This window comes from Dipteris shenzhenensis, chromosome 16 (assembly GCF_047967505.1).
Source record: "Dipteris shenzhenensis isolate YYH24624 ecotype China chromosome 16, Dip_SZ_1.0, whole genome shotgun sequence".
In the NCBI taxonomy this organism is placed as follows: domain Eukaryota; kingdom Viridiplantae; phylum Streptophyta; class Polypodiopsida; order Gleicheniales; family Dipteridaceae; genus Dipteris; species Dipteris shenzhenensis.
The window spans coordinates 42,778,230-42,805,250 of NC_141611.1; the positions used below are offsets into that span (position 1 = coordinate 42,778,230).

General features: G+C 43.6%; 1 protein-coding gene and 1 pseudogene across 1 annotated transcript in view; one reads left to right on the forward strand and one right to left on the reverse strand.

The window, feature by feature from the left end:
- LOC147892985 (uncharacterized) overlaps positions 1-26,271 on the forward strand; it is a 35,672-nt gene extending 9,401 nt beyond the window's left edge. The window contains exons 3-6 of the mRNA XM_087387561.1: positions 13,378-13,458; positions 13,631-13,708; positions 25,624-25,719; positions 25,916-26,271. Coding sequence (XP_087243687.1) covers positions 13,378-13,458; positions 13,631-13,708; positions 25,624-25,719; positions 25,916-26,188 — 528 coding nt within the window. The 3' untranslated portion in view covers positions 26,189-26,271. The remainder of the gene's footprint in view (positions 1-13,377; positions 13,459-13,630; positions 13,709-25,623; positions 25,720-25,915) is intronic.
- LOC147892986 (uncharacterized) lies at positions 17,283-19,033 on the reverse strand (annotated as a pseudogene).
- Positions 26,272-27,021: the final 750 nt, after the last annotated feature.

Below are 27,021 nucleotides of genomic sequence, written 5' to 3' on the forward strand. Positions count from 1 at the left end.
GCTTCACAGCCACAAGATTATCTGAATATGGGCTATATTTGCCCAAGTAAATCACCTTGGGGCGCACCTGTCCTCTTAAGAAAGAAGAAAGATAATTCGTGGAGAATGTGTATAGATTTTAAACGATTGAATAAAGTGACAATTAAGAATCGATACCCTCTTTCTCGTTTCGATGATTTGATAGACCGTTTGGTCGGAGCGAAGTATTTCACTAAGATTGAATTGCGTACGGGTTATCACCAAATCTATGCTAAACACATAGACAGAACCGAACTAGGTATGGCCACTGCGAGTTTCTCGTATTACCTTTTGGTTTGACCAATGCTCGTGCCACCTTCCAGCAAATGATGAACGATTTGTTCAGGGATTTTCTGGGCAAATTCGTTGTCGTGTTCTTAGATGACATCTTGGTATATAGACGAACGCTAGAAGATGGCATTGGACACCTCCGGATTGTCTTAGTTATACTAAGACAGTATAAGCTTTATGCCAAGATGAGTAAATGTGACTTCTTAATGAAGGAGATTATTTACTTAGGACACGATCTTTTTTGAAGGTATTAGCATTGATCTGGATCGTATCCAGAAGGTTTTAGAATGGCCTATCCCTCAGACTAAGAAACAACTTCGTTCTTTCCTAGGATTCACGGTTTTTCTATGGAATTTCTTGCGTGATTATTCACACATCACGGCACCCCGGACAAACATATTGAAAGGTCGCAGACGCAGGTCTATCCAGCCGATCTCTTGGAATGATGCATTGAACAAGGCTTTTGAAACCTTGAAGTTATCTATCAAGGAAGCACCCGATCTCTTGGAATGATGCATTGAACAAGGCTTTTGAAACATTGAAGTTATCTATCCGATCCTACACGCCCTGATGCGAGTGATTTTGCGATTGGGGCAGCTTTATTCAAAGAGGGTAGACTTGTAGCTTTTGAGAGTAAGAAGCTAGACGATACCCATTATTGTTGGCCCACACTAGAAAAAGAACTCTATGCAGTTGTGTATGCTCTGAAGGTTTGGAGACACTACTTGTATGGTTCGAAGTTTCTTGTATTGATCGATCACGAGTCAATCAAGTATGTGTGTGACGGCTTTGAATTGCGGGGACGAAAGGCTAGATGGGTAGAGTTAATGCAAGATTTTGATTTTGAAATACGCTATTGAAAGGGTTCGTTGAATAGTGTGGCGGATGCCTTAAGTCGAGTCAAGTTTGTAAATGCTATGTCATTTACGAAAATATCCTCAGACCTATTTCAATCCTTGAGAGGGCTTTGCGCAACTGATAGTCATTTCAGTTCTTATTGGCAGAAAGTCCAGGATGGGAGCTCCATGGTTGACCAAGACTCAAGGATTGTGCCACCTACGGTACAGGCGGCGGGAGGTCAGTAGATGATTCGGACTCTGTCTCTTGTTAAGCATACCTTTTATTGGCCTAAGACATGTGCATTTATTGAAAACTATGTGGTAGGTTGCCGGGTTTTTTAGGTTACTAAGGCAGAACGCCTTAGAAGCGTGACAGCCATTGCAAATCCTGGGTAATTAATGAGAAAGTATTTCCATGGATTTTATTACCGGTTTGCCTAGAATGCGCAAGGTCATGACTCCATTTGGGTCATAGTGGACTGTCTGACAAAAATGGCTAGATTCTTACCTACTAGAATAACCATCTCAGCTGTTCAGTTGGCTCACGAGTTAATGAACCACTTGTTTAAGCTATATGGTTTGCCCTCTGACATAGTCAGCTACAAGGACTCGAAGTTTACAAGTAACTTCTGGATGCTTGTTTTTAAGAAGTTGGAAACTACTCTAAGTATGAGTTTCTCAGATCATGCACAATCTGATGACAGTACAGAGAAGGTCAACCAATTGGTTGAAGATATGCTTCGGGCATATGTTTCTAAGAGACAGTCTTCATGGGAAGATTATCTACCTATGATAGAATTTGCTTATAATAGTGCAAAGCATTTGAGTACTGGTTACAGTCCTTTTATGCTTATGTACGGGTTTCAACCTAAGTCACTAGTTATGGTTGGGTTAAAGGGAATCCAAAATGATGCTGCAAAGACATTCTTGCAAGACATGCATGAAATGTTGCAGTTTGCTTAGGAGTCTATTAGAAGTGCCCAAGATCGGGACAGATTTTATGCTAATAGACATTGTTCACCTAGAGAGTTCTATGAAGGAACGATGGTATATTTGCGTATTCCCAAGGAATCTAAGAGTCTAAGTATTGGTTTGGTTCCAAAGTTATCCCCCAGATACTGTGGTTGTCAAGGTTATTAAAAGAATTGGACTAGTTGCATATAGACTAGAATTGCCTCGTGATGTTAAAGTACATCAGGTATTTCATGTCAACAGACTGAAAGAGTTACTGGGTGTGGATGATCAACTTGTTTCTCCTCAAGAAATAGTAGAAGTTACAGATTTGACTTTAATTCCACACCAGCCTTAGAGTATTCTTGAATTTCGTGAAAGACAGATTCGTAATAGAACTATCACGGAATACAAGATCAAGTGGAAGGATCGTGTTGAGGAGGATGCAACATGGGAGACATTATAGAACCTCTAGAGGACATTTCGGGGTTTTTTAGCGAACTCAGGAGTGAGTTCTTAGAGGAGGGGAAGTATGTCATGCGCACGGATTGGTATCCGACGTGTACTAGGTACACAAGACTAGCTTAGGTAGCTTGGGGAGGCTTAGAGCTAGACAGGCTTGATTCTTGGGTTGAGTGGCAAAGGTACGAACAAGTTAGAGGTCTTCGCTATTTTTGGCGCTTGGGGCCCGAGTCTATATAAGGGGCCCAGAGGTTCAGTTCTCTGGGAGCTGATGGGAGCAAGTCTTGTTCCCAGGTGCTAGGTCTGATCTTGGATTGAGTCGCGGACGTGCGCCTGCATCATAGCGTAGCCCAAGGCCTAGCAGCATATCCCAAGCTTCACAGCGGCACTTGGTGGTATGGGACACCAGGCTGGTTAGGTTCTGGTTGGGAGATCGTGCTTGTAGCTCAGCTCGTGGCTCAGAGGGGACATCTCCTGATCCGGGGTCGCATCGCGTAGATGTCATGGTTGGGTGGTGAGCAACATGCCCAGTTTCCTCGCGTTTGGTGTGTTCTTGTGTTTGCTTGCAGATCAGAGGTTTCAGGAGTGCTGGAGTCGTGTCACACACACACACACACACACACACATACACACACAATCCTCATTTTCTATTTTGTCCTTCCAAATTACATTTCTTTCCTTTAAAGACCTTTTGAAAACCCTTTTTATCCATGCATATTACATTTCTTCCCTTCTTACCCCTTTGTGAACATCTTTTTAACTACCTTCTCTCTCTCTCTCTCTCTCTCTCTCTCCCCACAAAAAAATTCCCCCCTCCCCCTCTCTCTCTATCCTTTTTTCCTTGTCTTTCTCGTTCCTCCCGGAAAAAACCGCTCTCCCTTTCCCAACTTATCCCCATTCTAGCTCCTTATATTCCCCCTATTTTTCCCTGGTTTTTCCCTAGCTTTCTTCTAAAATTTCCTATTTTTTTCATTCTTTCCAAATTTTTTCTAATTCCCCTAATTTTTCCTAAAATTTTAAATTTCCCTCTATCCATTTATTTCTTCCTATTTTTCCTAATCCTTTCGAAAAATTTCAAACCTTATTTTCTCAGTTGTCCATGCAATCTACCTTTCCTCCCATTATAATCCTTTGAAAAATCCTTTAAAAAAAAAACTCTCTTACTCCTAAGTTCTAATTTTTTACTAATTACCTTCTATTTTTTTTTCTAAAATTTCCCTAAATTAATCCTAATTTAATCCTAATTTCATGCTAAGTTTCTCCTAAACCTTGTCCTTGAAAATTTAACTACCTTGCCTCTCCCTACCTACATGTTTTTTTAAAACCTATCTAACCCACTGCCCCCCCTCCCCTCTCGCTTCCTTGACTATCTCACTCCCTCGTCTCATCAAATTCTCTACGTTAACTCCCCACACCCCCAACCCCTCTCTCTTCCTCGACTGCCTGACTCCTTTGCTTATTTAAAGCCCCACCTCCTACCGTTTGCTTCCACCTCCAAACAATTTGCCGCGGTCTACTCCATGCGATTGCGCTACCTTCGCCTTAGTCTTCTCCTCAGTTCAGTTATCCACTCTTCCCGTTTGGTTTTGTTCTTGACTTCCCCGCTCGCAGCCTCGTGCTTTCTCTGTGTGGTTGCTGTTGGCTCCTCCTCGTTGTTCGCGCCCGTTGCGTCTGCCAGTCTTTGTAGCAGCATGTGCTGCCCCCTCTGCTGCTGTGCCACGCCCGCAGCCTGTGTTGTTGTGCCACACTTGTGGCCAACCTCTTCTCTTACTATGATATGCGGTACTTTGCACCCGACTGCATCGCCTCTCGTCAATATGTTTCGGCCCTTGTGTACCTTCCACGTCCTTCTTCAAACCATGTGCCGCCTCATCTAATCTTCTTGTAAAACATGGACTCACAGGTCCTCTCTTGCCTCATAATTAAAAAATATACTCTTGTCCCTTCCTTTTTACCCCTTTCCCTTTGTACTATATAATTTCATAATGTTTAGTTCTCTAAATTGACTCTAACTTTATTGCTAACTTTCACTCCATATATTTTTATTTCATTTTTCCTACTTCCTTTTTTCCTCCCCCTTCTATTTTTTTAAAATTCCCCTCATCTTTCCTTTAAAACACCCCCCCCCCCCCCCCCCCCCCCCCCCCCTCCTTTTTTCTCTTTTCCTTTATCTTTTACCTTTATATCTCCTTCTCCCTCTTTTTAAAATTTCATCTTTCCTCCCCCACCATTTCTCTCTCTTTCCACTTCATTATACTTTCCTTCTAAAACTCACCTTGTAATTCCCCCCTTCTCTTTCTATATTTATTTGCTTTTTCTCCCTTTTTCTTTGTATTTTATCTTCCTTTCCTTCTCTCTATTTACTTACTTACATTTTTTCCTTTTTTCCTCCCCCTTCTCTCTATATATGTACTTTCTTTTTTCTCCCTCTCTCCACTTATGTAATTTCCCTTCATGATTTCCCTTTATGTTCTCCCTCTATGTCTTCCCTTTATAAATTTCCCTCTATATATTATTCCTTCGATTAATTTTTTCTATTACGCCTCCCCTTCCTCTCCATATTTACCTCAAATTGGTTCACCCCACCATATTCACCTCAAGTTGATTCATCTAGGTATATGCTTCTGCCGTATTAGCGGACATGCAAATTTCACCTTGTGAAGTTTTCGTCCAAGTTGCGGCCTGCTGGTATTGTGATAATTCTTTCTATCTTAAATGGTGCGTTGCCCTATCAGCTAGATTTAGATTGCTCGTTGAGGAGAGACTAAAATGAAAATGTTTAGACTTCACAAGCAGTTGTAGCTTGAATGAAGAGATTTTGGACTACCTTTTGATTAGCCTTCTCCTTTAGTGCTAGCCTTCATCATGGCTGAGTCTGCCCTTCACCTCCGGAGTGCCGACAGAAACTCAATACGAAGACTTTGTATAAATGGATGCTCAAGTATGTGTGGGTGTGTGGATTTGTATGTGTGAGAGCATATTTTTATACTATGGTCTACACCCACTGTTGGGCGCTGATGACGTCAGTGGGGATGTCATAGTAGCTAGTCCCTGCTATGCATGATGGAGTTTATGGTTTTCAACCTTGTGAGTGACTCTCATGAGATTGAAACTGCACTATGTTGTGTTTTTAGAGGATGAGTTTGGGAATGTTCCTAGATTCATCTAGGTATATATGATTTTGCGGTATTAGTGGACATGCAAATTTCACCTTGTGATCTTAAATGGTGCGTTGCCCTATTAGCTAGATTTAGATTTAGATGCTCGTTTGGGAGAGATCGTTTAGACTTCACAAGCAGTTGTAGCTTGAATGAAGAGATTTGGACTACTTTTTGATTAGCCTTCTTCTTTAGTGCTAGCCTTTGTCATGGCTGAGTTTGCCCTTCACCTTCAGAGTGCCGACATAAACTCAGTACGAAGACTTTGTATAAATGGATGCTCAAGTATGTGGGTGTGTGGATTTGTATGTGTGAGAGCATACTTTTATACTATGGTCTACACCCACTGTTGGGTGCTGATGACGTCAGTGGGGATGTCATAGTAGCTAGTCCCTGCTATGCGTGATGGAGTTTATGGTTTTCAGTCTTATGAGTGACTATCGTGAGATTGCAACTGCACTTTTTTGTGTTTTTAGAGGATGAGTTTGGGAATGTTCCTAGATTCATGCTTCTGTCGTATTAGCAGACATGCAAATTTCACCTTGTGAGGTTTTCGTCCAAGTTGCGGCCTGCTGGTTTTGCGATAATTCTTTCTATCTTAAATGGTGCGTTGCCCTATTAGCTACATTTAGATTTAGATGCTTGTTTGGGAGAGACTAAAATGAAATTGTTTAGACTTCACAAGCAGTTGTAGCTTGAATGAAGAGATTTCGACTACTTTTTGATTAGCCTTCTCCTTTAGTGCTAGCCTTCATCATGGCTGAGTTTGCCCTTCACCTCCGGAGTGCCGACAGAAACTCAGTACGAAGACTTTGTATAAATGGATACTCAAGTATGTGTGGGTGTGTGGATTTGTATGTGTGAGAGCATACTTTTATACTATGGTCTACATCCACTGTCGGGCGTTGATGACGTCAGTGGGGATGTCATAGTAGCTAGTCCCTGCTATTCGTGATGGAGTTTATGGTTTTCAATCTTATGAGTGACTATCGTGAGATTGAAACTGCACTTTGTTGTGTTTTTAGAGGATGAGTCTGGGGAATGTTCCTGGATTCATCTAGGTATATGCTTATGCTTCTGCCGTATTAGCGGACATGCAAATTTCACCTTGTGAAGTTTTCGTCCAAGTTGCGGCTTGCTGGTTTTGCGATAATTCTTTCTATCTTAAATGGTGCGTTGCCCTATCAGCTAGATTTAGATTTAGATGCTCGTTTGGGAGAGACTTAAATGAAATCATTTAGACTTCAGAAGCAGTTGTAGCTTGAATGAAGGGATTTGGACTACTTTTTGATTACCCTTCTCCTTTAGTGCTAGCCTTCGTCATGGCTGAGTTTTCCCTTTACCTCTGGATTGCCGACAAAAAGGCAGTACAAAGACTTTGTATAAATGGATGCTCAAGTATGTGTGGGTGTGTGGATTTGTATGTGTGAGAGCATACTTTTATACTATGGTCTACACCAACTGTTGGGCGCTGATGACCTCATTAGGGATGTCATAGTAGCTAGTCACTGCTATGCGTGATGGAGTTTATGGTTTTCAATCTTATGAGTGACTATCGTGAGATTGCAACTGCACTTTTTTGTGTTTTTAGAGGATGAGTTTGGGAAATGTTCTTGGATTCGTCTAGGTATATGCTTTTGCCGTAGTAGCCGACATGCAAATTTCACCTTGTGAAGTTTTTGTCCAAGTTGCAGCTTGTTGGTTTTGCGATAATTCTTTCTATCTTAAATGGTGCGTTGCCCTATTAGCTAGATTTAGATTTAGATGCTCGTTTGGGAGAGACTAAAATGAAATCGTTTAGACTTCACAAGCAGTTGTAGCTTGAATGAAGAGATTTGGACTACTTTTTGATTAGCCTTCTCCTTTAGTGCTAGCCTTCGTCATGGCTGAGTTTGCCCTTTACCTCCGGAGTGCCGACAGAAACTCAGTACGAAGACTTTGTATAAATGGATGCTCAAGTATGTGTGGGTGTGTGGATTTGTATGTGTGAGAGCATACTTTAATACTATCGTCTACAGACGACGTTTGTGGGGATGTCATAGTAGCTAGTCCTTACTATGCGTGATGGAGTTTATGGTTTTCAATCTTACGAGTGACTATCGTGAGATTGAAACTTCACTTTGTTGTGTTTTTAGAGGATGAGTTTGGGGAATGTTCATGTATTCATCTAGGTATATGCTTCTGCCGTATTAGCGGACATGCAAATTTCACCTTGTGAAGTTTTCGTCCAAGTTGCGGCTTGCTGGTATTGCGATAATTCTTTCTATCTTAAATGGTGCGTTGCCCTATCAGCTAGATTTAGATTTAGATGCTCGTTTGGGAGAGACTAAAATGAAATTGTTTAGACTTCACAAGCAGTTGTAGCTTGAATGAAGAGATTTGGGCTACTTTTTGATTAGCCTTCTCCTTTAGTGCTAGCATTCGTCATGGCTGAGCTTGCCCTTCACCTCCAGAGTGCCGACAGAAACTCAGTACAAAGACTTTGTATAAATGGATGCTCAAGTATGTGTGGGTGTGTGGATTTGTATGTGTGAGAGCATACTTTAATACTATGGTCTACACCCACTGTTGGGCGTTGATGACGTTAGTGGGGATGTCATAGTAGCTAGTCCCTGCTATGCGGGATGGAGTTTATGGTTTTCAATCTTATGAGTGACTATCGTGAGATTGAAATTGCACTTTGTTGTGTTTTTAGAGGATGAGTTTGGGAATATTCTTGGATCCATCTAGGTATATGGTTCATCCCACTCCACAAACCCATCTATTTTACACCTATAATGCTACATCGAGCTATTTAAGTTTGTGGTTAAGCTTCTATTTTATTGTGACCCCGATAACAAGGGAGGGGTGTTTATGACACCTCTCCTCCCAATCAAAGTTAAGGTGGTTCTTACCATGTTTTCTTGTTGGATGATGGCAGGTATGCAGACTCCCCTCTTCAATAAAAGTGATGCTTGCTAGGACTTATCCAAGCTCAACTTCTATGCAGTTTACGCAGGATCATTTTTACAAAATGGCATATTGCTGGTTTTCTTTTATTAATAGGGGTTCACCGACTTGTACAAACCTTTCCTTTAATACAATAAGTTTCTCTTTCAGTTCCATTGTCTAGCTTCGCTCTTTTGTCTTTTCACTATGCAAAGGGGTGCTGTCAAGTCTTCCACCCCCCCCCCCCCCCCCCCCCCACACACACACACACACACGTGTGTGTAAAAGACTCCATGTCGGAGCTGGGAGAGGACAAGGAAAAAACGGATGTGACCTTTGGAGGACTCATGATCTTGAGCATTGCTCACAAGGAGCATTGATCCGGAGATAGACAAAGTTCGTGGACGGAGATTTCCATGAAGCGATCTGTCAGATGGTTGCGACCACTTGGAGGGTGACATCATGGATAGATTACCAAGTATAACCTAGGTGGAGAGTGGGTGGTGCGGAGTGGTTTTGAGATGAACACTAAACCACACCATCAAAGAGAAGGTGCTGATGTTTGATCTACAGGTGTCTGGACTAGACATAGAAGGCATGTTTGATGTGTTCTTCATGCTCTTTCTAGGGACTAGGCACGTTCGATGTGTTTTCATGCTCTTCTTAGGGAGATGGACCGCATTCTTCGAGGAGAGGGCTGCGGCACACAATGGCTCGTTGAGAGGGGGTTGTCAGAGAATTAGGGTCAACTCCCCGTTTGTAAGACCATGAACGAGGACAGTTGGGGGGTGACACATATAGCATGATAGGGGAAAATCAAGGGAGACACATGCTTCCATGTGGCAGCACAAAGGCTGCCACATGGGCAGCATGCAGACATCCTTCTTAGGACTACTTATGACCCACCCTTTAGGACATGTCTGCCATTTTGGAGAGAGCCATGGTGTTGGAGATTCGTTGGGGCACACATGGACCCTCAATTAGGGCATGTCTCCAAACGGCTAGAGAGTAGGCGGATGAATGCAGGAGCAAGGTTCCACCTCTGGTCCATGCTTCAGAAGTGCATCAAGGCACTAGGAGAACAGATGGAGGTTGCAGTAGGGAGTGACTGAGGCACCAGTGCTTATCCAGTGAGTGGAACATATATATGCAGGAAGAATTGTCGGATAGAGTTTTAGGCTCCTCCCATAGCCATTGAAAACCTCATTAGCTTGTAGTAGCAGAAGGAGAGAGCAACAGATTAGGGCAACACTTTGTGGTCTGGGATCCAGCACTAGTTGGCATCACCCCACTAACAACGTACTATGGTTTATGAGTACAGTGTTTTGTAATATATTTTGGGTCCTCTCTTTGACATTCTTATTTGGTTATTCGAGATATGAGCATGGTTTACATATACATGTATGTACTCATATCTAGAGTATGATCTCACGGAGTGTTCACAACTTGCGTAGGATCTAGAGTTCTTAGATGTGAACAGGATCTAGAGTTCTCATGTGTGATCCCATGGACAATTTATGTCTACTTGTGTTTTCACATGGTACGAGAAGCTAGGACTTGAACTAGAAGTACATGTTTACATCTTTTACAACATTTGGGGGTGGGGGAGATTAGGAAACTAGGAAGTAAAGATAGTGGTTAGTTAGGGGTTAGGCCACCCTAGGGCCTCGTAGTGCCTAGTTAGGATAGTTAGGGTAGTTAGTAGTAGCTCTAGTTCCTACGTGTACTATGGGCCCTAAGTGGACTAGTAATTGGGCTTAGGGGTGACATATTGTAAATCCTAGAAGTTCTAGTAGTGAGTCGTGGCATGAACTGTGTGTAGTGCTTGTGATACGGAAGGGATAGTCAATATTTGTTTAAAAATGTCAATTTGGCTGAGGCATTAGTGTGTTGCCAAAGCGATTGCTTATCTACTTGATGATTTTTATGAAGCAATCGGTTATCTGCATCGTTTCGATGATTTCAATGGTGGGTACATGCAATAATACATGGAGAGAGCAACTATCATGTTGCTTGACAAAGCAGTCTACGCGGCTTGTTGTTTTTAGGGTTTGGTTGTTGGCAAAGCATCGCTTTGATAAATTCAATGGTGGGTACATGCGATAATACAAGGATTATCACATGGACAGAGCAACTATCTTGTTGCTTGACAGAGCAATCTATGCGGCTTGTTGTTTTTAGCGTTTGTTGTTGGCAAACAGATGCACATACCATAGTTACCTTTGTATGAATGGTGGGTACATGCAATAATACATGGAGAGAGCAACTATCCTGTTGCTTGACAGAGCAGTCTACGCGGCCTGTTGTTTTTAGCGTTTGGTTGTTGGCAAAGCATCGCTTTGATGAATTCAATGGTGGGTACATGCGATAATACAAGGATTATCACATGGACAGAGCAACTATCTTGTTGCTTGATAGAGCAGTCTATGCGGCTTGTTGTTTTTGGCGTTTGTTGTTGGCAAACAGATGCACATACCATAGTTACCTGTGTATGGTAGCTGTTATAATAGAGTCAAGTATTGCATTGATGTCACATCTCATTGTCCAGTAAGTGTTGATAGCGATTGGCCTAGGTTCATTTGGCATTATAAACATAATGCAATAGTGCACCCACTTAATTGTAAATTCTCAAATACATGGTCCCTTGGCAGTCACGGAATCCTCGTAGAAATCCAAATGGAACTGTATTGTTTGTACAGTTGTGCACTATGGTTTGATGCGCTATTAGCTTTGCACAAGTAGATAGTCGTTGATAAAATAGGATCGTCACGGAAGTAGCTCATCCTTGGCTAAACATGATTGTCGCTTGCAAGCATTGGTTTGTATCTATCGTCATTTGCTTGTGGGTTTGCGGATTTGTTAAGTACTTTGCCTATCTTTGGTTATAAAGCTACTTTGCGATGGTGCGGGGAGCTTTTGCCAAAAGCCCTTTGTTTGGAATATGAAAACTCCCATTCTTGTACAGTCAATATTGTTCGATTTAAGCAGAAAAGGTTGGATCAAATTGTAAACTTCATTGAGTTTACAACGTGGGTTTGTTTATTTATTTGTTTACTTATCTCCATCATGCAATCCTCCCCACGCGGGCCAAAGTTAGATGGAAAGCACAATATATCTATGGCCCAACCTTGAGCCTAAAGTCTTGGTAGTGGGACATCTCATGCATATAATTGATTAATCGAAATAGTGAAAATTGGAGGCTAAGTGCCTCATGAAAGCGCCGCGATCCATATGGACTCAGGGACATTAGTTTCATATGCATTGTCGTGGTTCTTTGATATTTAGTCGATTGAAGCCCCTCCTCTCTTCCCGCCAGCACTCTTTGGGGTGTTGAGGAGGCTTGCACGGGTAGAGGTTTGGGACCCTCCGCACCCAGTGCATCCCGTGGTGACTCGCAGCCCCCTTTGGGCTGCTTACAGGGTATCAGAGTAAGGCTAGAAACTTGTGAATTGGAGACTGGAGTGTGCACTGTGTTGCATGGCGGCAGTTGCTCTATGGCATGGACTGATTGTGCATGAACATTGGCAGCATTGACTGCGGCTGCACTTGTGGGATGTGACTAACCTTGGGTGGCTGTGCGAACTATTCCGTGCCACTCTGTTTGTTGTCGGCCTAGCCTCGTGTGGATGGTCTAGCTGTCGAATTGAATACTCGGCTATGTGTGGGTGGTCAACTTTCGTACTTGCTGCTTGGCCAATGGGGGGGATTGTTGGCACATTGGCCCTCGTTTGACCAAGGCGCTCAATCCATCAGCAATCGAGGGAATTTATGAGGAAGAGGAAATCCTCGTGCAATGTGTATATAATGTCTGTCCAAATACTGGCCAAAGTATGAGAGGGGTGGACCTATGAATCATCTATCCTTTGTGCATCTAGCTCTCCAGAATATGCATTATTGTAATTTGATGGTTCTTGGAATATGAGTTGATTGAGGCTTCTCCTTTCGTTCCCCTGCTCTTTTGGGGGTGTTGACAAGGCTTGCACGGGTATGGAGCAGAGGTTTGGGACCCTTTGCACCGGTGACACGCAGCCCCCTCTGGGCGGCTTAAGGAATCTGAGCTGCCTGAGATTAATGATGTTATGTGTGGTGTTTCCTACAATGAGTTTCGAAGGTTTAAGCTTAAAACTGAACCCCTAGAGAGAGAGAATTTTCATCTAGATGAATCGGCTAGGTTCATTACTTAACAAACTCTTGAAGCTCAGAAAAGAATGAATATTCGTAAAATGACTAACATCTTCTGCAAGTATACGAGTGACGCCTTATGATGAGGGAAGGACTAAAATTAAGTCCGGATCTCAAGAGGAAGACATGCTGCAGATTCTGTTGCCGATGCAAGAGGGTCTGCTGAAGAAAATAAAGTCAGCTATGGGGTGTCAAAATTGAGCTTAAAGAAGATTGAGGCACAATGACTTAGTGTAAATGGCTCTTAAATACAATTTCAGCATTGATCTGATTTTGTTTTTTGGGAATCACATTTCTTGTATCTGGCTCATTAGTTTTGTTCATCAAAGCTTTTCCACTTCCTTACACTGGTACAGGTTGATCTTGCATTCATTTCTCTTATTGCCCTTATTTTGATATTAATGAAGCTTTACCACCATAGCCTTGAGTAGCTGCTATCCTTTGTGATAGAGGGTTAGATTTATCCCTGTCTTTGTTTGTTTCCTTACTGTGCATTGCTTTTGGACTCCTGTTTTTCTAATCCAACAATAATTGTTGTATAAATGCAGGCAAATGCTTCATGGCCTGTGAACAGTGCTGCCATATTAGACCGTCATGGAGGAACACGGCAGTTTTCAAACAAGCAGCTGGTATATGTTGGTGGATTTGGTTTTGTTCTTAATGTAGGAACAGTCTCAATCGAATGCTCATTACAGGCCAAATTGGCCAGTGCTTGTTCATATGTTTGCTTAAGCAGACTGGTGGAGAATACTTGGCACTATGGCATGTGACTTTTTTTAATGGAGTTGATATCAACTGCAGGTTGCTGAGATAGTACACAAAGTGCTAAATGTCTCTGTCAAGCAAGGCTATAGTGGAGTTGGCTCCTTTTGTGATCAGGTGTGAAGCCCCACTTTACTGCAAATATTCTCTCTTATGCTCTCTCTCACTCCCTCTCTCTACAGATGCACTAGGGCCCAAGACAAAACGTCGGGCTGGACCCCCCCCAAGGTTTTTATTCATGAAGAGAGAAAACTGTTACAGAAGTTTAGCGTAGAGGTGTCTGATACAAAATCCAACTTGAATCAATATTACGAGAGCTTCAAGCTCATTTCAAATTGGCAACATGCCACTTGTCTAAAATCTAGACTAAGTCCACTAAGGGCAACTCTGGAGTCTTCGAAGCACTTGGTCATGCGAACCGCCTCCTAGATGCTTGTTAGGCTCCCGTAGCGCTTAGGAAAATAACTCTTCCTAGTAACTTGCAATAATTAATTAAAGCACGCCACCATGGCACCCATTAATTGTTAGCGCTTTGCATGCAAATAACACACTGTGGACTAATTTCTGGTCACGGTGGGCGTCCCCACTGAACACATGTGCACACACAATAAATATAAAAAAATATATTTATTCTCTGGTTGACCGAAGTCAACGCTCTTGATCATAATTAAAGGGGCTTTGACCAAGGGTCGAGGCACCTTAATTATAGTCAAGTCTCTCCAACCGAAGTTGGCACAACTCTCCAACCGAAGTTGGCACATCTTGGTTAACCTTAGTTAACTCTCTTGGCGCATTCCAAGTCTCGTTGACCGAAGTCAACACTCTTTGACCGTAGTCAGCTCTGTGGTTATTTGGTTAACCGCAGTTAACCCTCTTGGTAATAAACCAAGTCTCCCCGACCAAAGTCAGGCTTACTTGACCAGAGTCAAGTATCTTTGACTGTAGTCAATCCTTTGACCATTAAAACAACTCTTTGACCATAATTAACACATATGAAAACTCTTTAATTATGATCATATAAATGGTCAACTGTACTTTGACTTAGGATATTTACATTGTAGCGACATCCCCTTGTAAACATCTAAAAGCTGTGGATGATCAGACAACATGTCTTCATCCATCCACTTGGCATCCAATGCTGTATAATTCTTGAAATTTACAAGATACCTGTGAAACTCCTTGCCTTGAGGGCCTTTGCGTACAGTATGGTACACAATCTGTTCTAGTTGAAGGACCTCCTCCAGCTCATCCACTTTTGGTGGATCCTCTGATATTGGCTCTGTAGGCGCTGGCCTTTGGAATTTCTTTAGAAGACTCACATGGAATGCATTGTGAATCCTCCAATGGTCTGGCAATGCCAACTTGTATGCAACTTCATTTATTCTTTCTGTAACCCTGAAAGGGCCATAGTACTCGGAAGATAACTTTGCATACACTTTCTGTTTGCTTTTAAACTTGCGGAGCCTAGCTTTCTCAAACTTCAAAAGTACCCAATCCCCTTCCTTAAGATTTAACTGTCTCCTATGCTTATCTGCAGCTCTTTTATGCTTCTCTTGAGACCTTTCAATTGCTGTCGGGACTTGGCTGTTTAAGCACTCTGGAGGTCTCTCACAAACTAATCAGCTGCAAATATTTCATCCGTGGTCCTTAGGATAGGTGGCAGAATTACCTTCCCATAAATGACCTCAAAGGGGGCTTTCCCTGTAGAGCTGTGTACTGTATTATTGTAAGCAAACTCTACAATGGTAGGTACTTTTCCCAGTCTGAACCTTGGTCACCCACGTAGCATTTCAGCATATCCAATGTTGTAGAATTTGCTACTTCACTTTGACCATCTGTCTGGGGATGGAAAGAAGAAGAAAAATTCAAATTCGTCCCCATATTATCAAATAAAGCTCTCTAGAATAGACTAGTCATTTTGGGATCTCGATCACTGACAATGGACTTAGGCATACCATGGTGCTTAAAGATCTGTGCCATGAAAAGCTTAGCCATATGATCTGCCTTTATGGTTTTGCGAACTGGAACGAAATGAGCTTGCTTGCTGAATCTATCAATGATAGTCAAAATCACATCATTCCCTGACTTTGATCTTGGCAAATAAAAAATGAAGTCCATTGCAATACTTTCCCACGATGCCTGAGGCACGGGAAGAGGCATAAGTAGGCCAGGTGCCCTCCGTCTATCATACTTCACTTTTTGACACGTAAGGCATTCAGTAACAAACTGATGTATATCTTTCCGCATCCCTGGCCAAAAGAAATACCTCTCTAGTGCTTGAGTTGTTGCTGTAATTCCTCTATGTCCAGCATAGGGAGGTGCATGGCATTCCTCCAAAATCTTTTTCCTCATCTCTTGGGTGATGCATAGGCAGTCATCTTTCATTAAATACCCATCTTTCATGAAATAGTGACTGGTGGACTGCCCCTCTTGCATTTGCTGTAAAATCTCACCAAAATCTGCATCATTAGCATATTGTTCCCTCATATCTTCCAGGTTTTGATGATAAGCAATAGTCACATTGTTGACCTGGGGTCTTCGAAAGCATCTGCTACTCTGTTCTGAACTCTGGAGTATGGACAATCTGAAAATGATACATTGACAGCATATTTGCCCATTTCATATGCTTCTCGGAAAGCTTTGTCTGAGTCAAAAAGTATCTCAGACTTTGGTGATCTGTCTTAACTGTAAAATCTGCACCCAAAAGATAATGCTTCCATGTATGGATGGCATGAATTATAGCCAATAACTCTTTCTCATAGATTCCCATATATTTCTCTACATCCCAGAGTCTCCTGCTCTCATAGGCCACTACATGACCATTCAGGATGCAATGCAGCCCCAACACATTACAATCCACATCAAATGGTTGATACAAATCTGGAACTATTAAGATTGGCTTTGTGGTCAGCCTCTCTTTGAGTGTGGTGAAGGCTGTCTTTTGAGGAATTCCCCATCTAAAAGCTGCATTTTTCTTAGTAAGATCGTGGAGTGGAGCGTCTATATCCGCAAAATGCTTGATAAATCTTTTGTAGTAAGAACACAGGCCTAGGAAACTTCAAACTTCATGCACAGTTTTAAGCTTTGGCCATTCCTGAATGGCACGGATCTTTGTTGGATCCATCCGTATCCCATCTTTGGATATTATATGCCCCAAGTAATGGATTTCTTCCAGGAAGAATTCACTTTTCTTGCTATTTGCATAGAGCTGATGATTTCTCAGCTCTTGAAACACTATAGCAAGATGTTCCTTATGCTCTTCTTCAGACTTAGAAAAGATAATTATGTCATCGAAGAAGGTACCAGTGAACTGTCTGTAAGGTCGGAAGATACGATCCATCATCCTATTGAAAGTAGCTGGGGTATTTGTCAATCCAAAGGGCATCACCAGATATTCATACAACCCAAAAGTAGTGCGGAATGTTGTTTTGTGCACATCCTGAGGCTGTATCCTCACTTGGTGACAGCCACTCTTTAAGTCTATCCTGCTGTAAACTGAAGCTCCATTTAACTGATCCAGCACATCATCAATGCGCGGAATAGGGAATCTATTCTTGATGGTCATTTTGTTATGGAATGAGTTTTATGCCATGATCCTCAGGTCTCTCAGGGGGTAGCTCCCCTGGCAAAGCGTCAGAAAAGCAATCTTTAAAATTTTCAAGAAACTGAAATTTATTATGATCTGCCTCACTTATTTCAGCATGCATTTCCACATCTCTCTCTCTTTGACAAAAATCGTGTAAGTTGAAACAACAGACTTTATTTCTTTTCCAACAGAACTATTTGATACAATGGGAATAGTTTCCCTCTATTCCTAGCAACCACACGATGTACTTTGCCCCTATGTACAAACTCCAGTACTCTTTCAGGAAGAGTCAACTTCACTGCCTTGCGATGAAACCAAGGCATACCCAAGACTACATCATGATGTTTCAGTGGAGAAATGAAGAAGTCTTCTTGATCCACATAACTTTGTACATGAAGACGGAGCTTCCCTGTCAAGGGAGTGACTGGCACATGGTTCCCAGAGAACATCTGATCGGCATCCAAAGCCCTGCCCAACTCCTCCGTCTTTATTCCCAGCCTCAGGGCTAGTTCCTCTGATATGAAGTTATCAGTAGCCGCTGGATCAAATAAAATCAGCGCTCGCTGGTCTCTTACTTTGCCCCATGATAGCAGCAATTCTCGTTCTTCTGGGTTTGAAACATGACCCAGTATGTCAGGAATTCCTCCTGCCATTGGTTTTTGCGGTCCCCGTGGCTTCTCTGCCTCTTTTGCCTTTGAAGTTGAAAGCTTTTTTGGGCACTGGGCAGCCACATGCCCCTCTTTGCCGCACCTGAAGCATTTACCCTCTTTCCTGAAAGTTTCAATTTGTTCAGGGGTAAACTGTGCTCTTCCCTTATAGGGCTTTTGCACCTGGTTTCCCCTCGGCTTCTGAGGCTGAAATCCCCTCTTCTGAGCCTTGGGAAACTCTCTTGTTTCAAACTTGGGGGTCGTTGGTTGTTTATCCCTCGGTAACCCTGCCTGTAGTGAAGGCACACCAGTAGGATCCTGCATGTACATGAGACTAGCCACATTGGCTGAATGCATGAGATCTGATATTTCTTTAATATCTTTGGTGTTCACTTGGGCCTGTATTTTTGGAGTGAGTCCTACCCTGTACTTCTTGAGTTGAGTCTTGTCAGAAATATTCTTGAAAGGCGAAACGTGCAAGTATGCGTCCCAAAATTTTTGGTTGTCAGACTCAATTGTATCTTGTGCTTCCATATGAATGCTCTCCCAACCGAGAAGGACATGATCCCGAAACTGTTTGGGAATAAACTGTTTATAGAAAGCTTTCTTGAAGTCCTTCCATTTCCTAGGGGCTACATAGTTGGCTGTTTTAGCTATCCACCATGCACTGGCTGTACCAGTCAAGTGTAAACCAACCATACGAAGCTTTGAGGGCTCACTGAACTTTTCCAGGCTAAAGGCAGCATCAAACTGCCTTATGAACTGCATAGCCTTTTCAGTTTGGCCATACTGGCCATTGTAAGTGGCAAAGCTTACTGACTTCCCACCGTCCTTGAATTCTTTAGTCTCTGCCTTCCTACTGGACTTCTTCTTCTTCTTTTTCTTCTTTGACTTTGAAGATCCCGAAGAAGGAGGTGATGTCGAGGTAGAGCTAGAAGATGAAGACGAACTAGATGAATTGTGATGATGCTTCGCCTTCTTCTTCTTGGGAAGAGGACTTACACTTTTCCTCTTTTTGCTCACCACCACTTCTTCCCGGTCTGCTCCAGAGGGTGGCTTCTCTGGCTTTCCCTCAAAAAGAGGTTGTACCATCCTGCGAAACAAGGGATTGCTTGTTGCCTCTCCCAACTGAGTAATCAACTCTCTGTAGGCATTCTCTTTGTTTATCTGTAAAGCTTCAGTGTGCTGTATCTGGTCAGACTCTGCCATTCCCTCATGGGATGATTGGGCATGTTGCTGTGAAGCCATCTCTGCAACTTGTCTGAGATCTGCAACTCTCTCACACACACTGTGTAAGCAACTGATGCACTCAGCCTTTGCTTTTAAGAAAGAAAGTACCTCTACAAGAGGTGTCTTGCATTCACAACTTGTGCCAGTAATGGGCTGTCAATTCAAAGCATATACCCGCAAAGTGGCCAAAGCATCAACGATTGTATTGCCCCTTTTCTGGCTGCTACAAAAAGCACTCAGAATGCATTTGATTCATCTTTCCAGTGCACAAAGGCATACATTTTCTCTTTTCTGCAAATCTCTGATTTCTCTGCTTTTCTGTTGCTTTTCTGACAGTAAAAGTCTGACAGATAGATGAAAATTGATGGCCAGAACTGTCTCTGCAACTGTCTTTTTTTGTGTGTGACAGTAACGAGATAAAGTAACTGGTTGGTTACTCTAACCAGACTGACTGTTTCTGGTCTGGTTAGTCTGCAACTGGACTAGTCACAATCTGGTTACAGTGACCAAACTAGTCTGGTTGGGTCAAGTTAGCTAGACCTCTGACGAATCCACTAACCAAGGTTAGGTTAGATGAACCCATAGTCTGCCACATTAGCCACCTGTTTGCCACGTGTCAGCGATAACATGTACTGCCACGTCAGCACTTGCACATGCATGCCACCTGGCTGCCATGTCAGCTCGCATGTGTGGCCGCCACGTCACTTGTGTGCCACGTGTCTGTTGACTTGTCAAGACTGCCACGTGTGCGCCACGTCACACGTCTGCAAAAGCCAAAGGTTTCCAGACCTTGGCTGTTGGTCAGCGTCGCGTGTCGTGAGAGCCTACGTGAAGGTCCGTCGGGGTCAAGCGTGTGCCATTCACCTAAATTTTGTCAGACGCGGTTGTTGCTCTTGCATGGCGATGAAAGTCTGCTCCTAAAGTAGAAATTTGAGCTTGGCTAGCTTCTCAAGTGAGCGTGGTGGCATCGGTGCCTTCACCTGCTTGCCACAAAGCTTTCGTGTAGGGCCTATGGTCCCGTCAGCAAAGCTTCCCTCGGGCCTCTAGAGTCCATACGCACAAGATGTCCCGTCTCCTTCCTCAGCATGTAGTTACAATTTTATCTCTGTGCGCGTGCACCTACGCAATGGAGCAGGCAGACGGTGTACACACTTCTCTCGGTTGGCTCTTCGTCAGTTATAGACACATCGGGTTTGATTGATAGCTGCCAGCGCTCGAAACGCCATGTTAGCCCACTGCTCTCCACAAGCCAACGCACTCCTTCGCTTGAATCGTCACCTTCTTAAGGAAGAGGGTGAGCCAATTGCTCTGATACCAATGAAACCCCACTTTACTGCAAATATTCTCTCTTATGCTCTCTCTCACTCCCTCTCTCTATAGATGCACTAGGGCCCAGGACAAAATGTCGGGTTGGACCCCCCCAAAGGTTTGGGTCCCATTGTCCCAATTGGTTTCATGTCCTCCATGTTGTGCACCATATTCAAACTTGACATTGTGTTGTGGGGGATGTAGATACTTGAGTGTTCGAGGTCCCAATGTCGCCTTAGCTACAATTTAGATGCACTTGTCTAGTGTTCGAGGTCCAATGTCTGCTTGGCTGAATGTTGGATGCACTTGTGCAAAGCTGGCTGCAAGCATGGACTTCTCTTGGACTTTACTTAGAACCGCGGTACAAACTTGAGCTTCCATGTTTTTCTTGCTCTCTTGGCACCTCTTTGATGGCTGCTTCCCCTTAACCTTTTGGGCAGACTGCCGCTTTCTTCTTTGTGGGGCAGCTGCCTATCAAGGTACGGTCACAGTCATCTTGGTTCAGAATTTGTGCTTCCTTGAAGTCAATAGAGGGATCGTCTTTCTTTGAGTCTTGCTTTGGGGTTTTGTATAGCCGAGTCTACATAGGCGTGGGCAAGACAGTGGTTAACTCTTTAGCAACCTTGGGCTTTTGTGCATGTGCTTCATTCGTACCTCCTGTGCTCATCGAGATCGATTAAGTATCGAGGTCCCTCCTTCACGATAGGGTGTATAACTTCTTCTGCATTGCAATCCACTTTGTCATTCTCATCTTTGAAAGAGTCTAAAGCTTGGATGGCTGTGGAGAGTAACCATGACTATGTTGTCCGATATGGACTGCTTTGTTCACATTTTCATTGCCTTACATTTCTCCTTCAAGTTGTGTAAGTTGGATGATAGTAGTTACTGCTTGTGTGTTTTCATCCTCCATGGCAACATCTCCCCTCCAAATCTTCGAGTTTGTCGGCCAGTCTCGTCATAGTTCCAGATGTGTGATGGATCATAGTAGTGCAAGTTGTGGAGGGACTAGATATGGCACTATCCCTCTCAAGCCATTGTAAACTCTCAACACTACCTGCTGGTTTCACATTTCAAGTCATAGATGGTCCTTGATTGGGCAGCCTCAACATGTTTGTTGAGCCACTCTGATAATTTGTTCTTTAGCCCTGGTCAAGATGGGATAAAAGCCTCTTCTCTTGGTCTTTGCACGTCCATCAAGCCAGTCCGACAGAGAGGATTGGATTCCAAATTTTCTACTAGCAGCACGCAATGGCAGCACTTTTGTTTTAGACTGCATCCATTACTTTTTTCATGTCCATTGATTGAGGCTTTCATAAGTGGGTTTTCCGACAGTGAGAGGTTCTGATTCCAAATTTTCTAGTAGCAGCACACAATGGCAGCTCTCTTGTTTTGATTGCATCCATTGCTTTTTTCGTGTTCTCGATTGTCCAAGGCAGGTTTTCACGAGTGGGTGTATGGGGCTTGTGGGAACAGTCTTTGTGACCTTCATGGGTCTGTTTCGAGCCATGTGGCCTTCAAGTTGCGGCCTGCTGGTATTGTGATAATTCTTTCTATCTTAAATGGTGCGTTGCCCTATCAGCTAGATTTAGATTTAGATGCTCGTTGGGGAGAGACTAAAATGAAAATGTTTAGACTTCACAAGCAGTTGTAGCTTGAATGAAGAGATTTTGGACTACCTTTTGATTAGCCTTCTCCTTTAGTGCTAGCCTTCATCATGGCTGAGTCTGCCCTTCACCTCCGGAGTGCCGATAGAAACTCAGTACGAAGACTTTGTATAAATGGATGCTCAAGTATGTGTGGGTGTGTGGATTTGTAGAGCATATTTTTATACTATGGTCTACACCCACTGTTGGGCGCTGATGACGTCAGTGGGGATGTCATAGTAGCTAGTCCTTGCTATGCATGATGGAGTTTATGGTTTTCAACCTTGTGAGTGACTCTCATGAGATTGAAACTGCACTATGTTGTGTTTTTAGAGGATGAGTTTGGGAATGTTCTTGGATTCATCTAGGTATATATTTGCTGTGAGTATTGTGTTAGAAAATACCCAACAGAGGGTACACGCAGCGGAAATAATGCCCAGGAGCTCACACAGTGTGCGGTGTGGGTGTGGAATCACAAACTTCTTTACTTATGTGCATTCAATAGGTGTGCAGACTCATCAATAGACAATGAACCAAACTAGATAGAGAAACCACCAAATAATATATTTCCGTCCACAACTATGGACACAATACAAGAGAGACAGATCCAAAGTCCCACCAATGGTGTGGTCCTCTGATCTTACCACAAAGTCTTTCTCCTATCTGCTGGCTATCTCTAGACTAGAGTCCGCGTGCTCCACCTCGAGCGTAAGTAAACTTTCTGTCTAGAATGATCCTCTCCACCTTGCTGTCTGGAAACCAGCCTAGGTGGGCAGCCTCTTGGCTAAGTCTGCAGCCCTGCTAGCACCTCTCTATCCTCTTGAATGTAGGTCCAGAGGGTGGCTGCCTGCTGCTCCTTTCTGCTCTGGATCTGCTGCTGCAAGTGATGATGTAATGAGGCCTGAATGACCTCTATATATAGGCCCAAGAGCCTGGCCAGCCAACCGACCCAGCAGCCCTAGAAAGGGCGGACTGCTGGTCGGTTCAGCCACCTGCCCCTGGCCGACCAAAACCGACCCACAGCTCCCTATTTATGGGACTGTGGGCTGCCCTTTTGGGGCACTCATTACAAGGGCCCTTGGCCCACCTTTCAAGGGCAGATGCCCTATAAATACAGGGTCCAGCCCCCCCCCCCCAAAACCTACTGCAGACAGTGCGCCTCCTGTCCTAGATCCATCGCAATCTGTCCCAGACTGTCTTGCCTCTGCTCCGGGCTTGTTCCAGCTCTAGGGCTCCTGCCTGAGCTCCGTACGTGACCCTGAAACCAGCCGTACAGCAGGCATCTGTAATCCGTATAGATCTGCCATGCTTCCGCACTTTCCTGGCCCTCTGTGCTGCCCATAACAGTTCTAGATGTGCTGCCCACATGACAGCCATGATGCTGTCTATGTGGCAGCCCCTTTCTCTCTTTTTCTGTTGGGTACTGCCCTAGGTCTCCTCCCCCATGCTCTCCTCATATGGGGGCTTACAGATGGGGAGGTGACCTTTCCAACACCCCCTCTCACTGACACATCTCAGCCCAATGCCAACACGTCGATGAAGATGCTCCAGTAACTCCCTGGTCGTAGTCCTCTGGAACCTTTCGGTGTCGAAATCTTTTCCTGGCTTTGCATCCAGTGGCTCTTGCTTCACCAGGTTTGGTTCCGCTTCCGCACACCATCCTGGTACACAGGTCCATCTCTGGTAGCACCTCCTGGTACCACCTCCTTCAGTCACATTCCCGCCTCTGTACTTGAGCAACCCAACCGTCACGATCTTCCAGTCGTCCCCCTCATAATGAGTGAACAACCTGGAGTCTTCCAGGCACCATGCTCTGAGGGTCTGTTTCAACCCGTCCGTCCTTTGGCAAGGTCTGCAACCAATGAATATTTCCAGATAACCTGGACCATGAACTCTCGCTGAGTTCAGCCACCTGCCCCTGGCCGACCAAAACCGACCCACAGCTCCCTATTTATGGGACTGTGTGCTGCCCTTTTGGGGCACTCATTACAAGGGCCCTTGGCCCACCTTTCAAGGGCAGATGCCCTATAAATACAGGGTCCAGCCCTCCCCAAAACCTACTGCAGACAGTGCGCCTCCTGTCCTAGATCCATCGCAATCTGTCCCAGACTGTCTTGCCTCTGCTCCGGGCTTGTTCCAGCTCTAGAGCTCCTGCCTGAGCTCCGTACGTGACCCTGAAACCAGCCGTACAGCAGGCATCTGTAATCCGTACAGATCTGCCATGCTTCCGCACTTTCCTGGCCCTCTGTGCTGCCCATAACAGTTCTAGATGTGCTGCCCACATGACAGCCATGATGCTGTCTATGTGGCAGCCCCTTTCTCTCTTTTTCTGTTGGGTACTGCCCTAGGTCTCCCTCCCCCATGCTCTCCTCATATGGGGGCTTACAGATGGGGAGGTGACCTTTCCAACATACTGAACACTGTCACATGTTGTGTGCTTGCAGATGCACTTGGATCACTGAAGCCCTACTAGTTGCATGCGTGCAGTGTGTGCTGAGTGAATTGTCCTTGGCTAAATGAAGGGACAGAATTGCATGTGGAAGAGACACAGTTGCGTGAATGACAAGATGAGTGGTAGTAGAGGATGGGGGTGTGTGCAATGAGCACTTCAAGAGTGGACTCAAAGAACGGGGTGAGTGATGAGTGGCTATAAGAAAATATTTTTGTGAGGCAGGATTGTTGGAGAAGGTCCTCAGATAATGTCTGCATGATAGGCAGGGGTGCCTTTTGAAGGTTGATTGGCCAAGTTTGGAAAAAATCAAACTTCATGGGCTATTGCTTTTCAAACAATGGTGTGTCTGTGTTTGGTTTCAAAGATGGCATGATTCTTGAATTTTTATTTGTGTTTGAATGGAGGTCACAATTCGAGGCTGTGGTCTCGATGCCCTTCTAAATGTCACATCGTTTTCGACAGCTTGTACTCTTTTCGCTTGCAGCAGGCTTGAAGTCCGGCTTGAGTGAATCTCAAAGTGCTTGCTAGTCCAACAGGCGAGGTTCACTTTATGCATCAGGCAGTAGGAACGATGCTTTTGTTACCAGTGTTCAAGGTCCCATAGCTACAAGTTGGGGTGTTTTTGGTGACAGTTAAGGTGAGGTATCTGGAGTCCTCCAGTTTATGGTTCAAAAACATTTTTTAGGACTGTACGTGCGGCGCACCAGGTGTCAGTCATTATTTCTCAGAGTTAGTGTTTAGGGTCGGTCATGATTTGTCATAGTTAGGGTTTAGTGTTTCTTAGAGACCTAAATTTTCGTTCAAGTATGTGCAATTCAAATTCCATTTGATCTTTTTGAAAAATTGAGCTTATTTTTCCTACGTTTTTAACGTGCATATATGAAAAATCTACGAAATAGTGTCGGTACAGTTACAGACCGTACTGTAAATAGGAGAAAATACATGAGGTGCATTGGTTCTCCCAAGGATTCTGGTGTGTTTGAAATTCACATAATATATTGTGCTGAGTTTTGGAGCTTATTAATTTCCTGGTATGTGCCATCTTGTTTATTAAGCTAATGAAATTTACTTCTTTAGTTTCTATTTCTATGTTTTAGATATTAGTGTAGCTTCTGATCCTTTGCCAATACACGTCTCTTAAATTCACTTTTATTGACATTTTACAGGTTCGAGCTGTTGTTAATGATGATCTCTTGATTGTTCCCCATGGATCACAAAACACGAACCTTATTTTTGCTCGTCCTGGAACAATTGTGATTGAGGTCTCTCTCTCTCTCTCTCTCTCTCTCTTTCTCTCTCTTTTTGTTCCCCCCTGCCGGACTGTGTGATCTAGGTATCCAGCCTTCTTCCACTTCTGACACTTTCCATACTTTATGACCTTGCTGATGTCTGGTTCTATATAGCTTCTATTTCTATGATGCCTTGCCATTATTAATTGCTGAAGGAACATTTTTTCAGGTTTTCCCTTATCTATTTTACACCGACGCCCTCCGAAATTACACCCATGCAGCAGGATTGAATGTCTATGCATTGCTTGGACGTCTTCCACAACGTAATTTTTTAATATGGCTTTTCTCATTTGTTGGATGGGATCTTTGTTTTCATAATTTCAGATGGTGTAAAAATTATGCTCGCCAGCAGTCTATCACTGTAGATACCTTAGAATTAGAGAAGCTGCTATTTAATATTGGACAAGGATATTTAGGACATCTACAGCCAGCTGCATCTTAATTTTATTTTATATTCTACAAAATCCATCAAGTGCTTGTAAAGAGTTCCGACTTTCTTTTTAAGCATTTGCATCATTGTGATGTTTGCCCAGAGGATTTTATTATTCGACAGGTTGCCTAGATAATTTATTCTGATTGCTTTGTTGAATTGATAGTTTCATAGGATTTTTCCATATCAATCGAGTCACTAATTTGTGCATCAATGCTTTGTTTAGTGAAAAGATAGCATTTTCATCAAATCATGTGTCTTACATAAAATAAGTCTTATTGTGGAACAGTTTAAAAGGAATCAGTCCTTTTGATAGATTGTTCCAGTAACCTACTTCTAGATGGAGAGTTGTCCATGGTGAAATGTTGACCGACCTTACTACAACAAACAACGAAAACGACTCTTAAACATTGCAATTTTTGGCTATTTCTTGCAGGGAACTGACATTTCTAGTCAAATAGTTGTGGACAGTCCCAATGCAATGCTTGTTGGATTAGGGTTGGCCACCTCCCCACCTGTGAGCCCCTAAAGGAGTGCATTTTGGGGGTGGACCATAGGACAATAGAATTAAATTTGGGGCTGCCACATGGACAGCGAACAGGCTGCCAAGTAGGGAGCACAAGGAGAGATTCCTAGCAGAAGACAACCACCAGCGAGGGCAGATCTGGCAGAGATGTTTCCAGAGGCTGTACACAGAAGGAAGGGGCAGATCTGTGCAGGGTTTGCAAGTAGGAAACAAGGTGATGAGATGGCGGCTGACGTCAGTACAGGTACGGACTGTATGGACAATTTGGAGCTATTTCAGTGGCTGGCAGAGGCTTGGCAGGAGGCGGAATCTGCAGGAC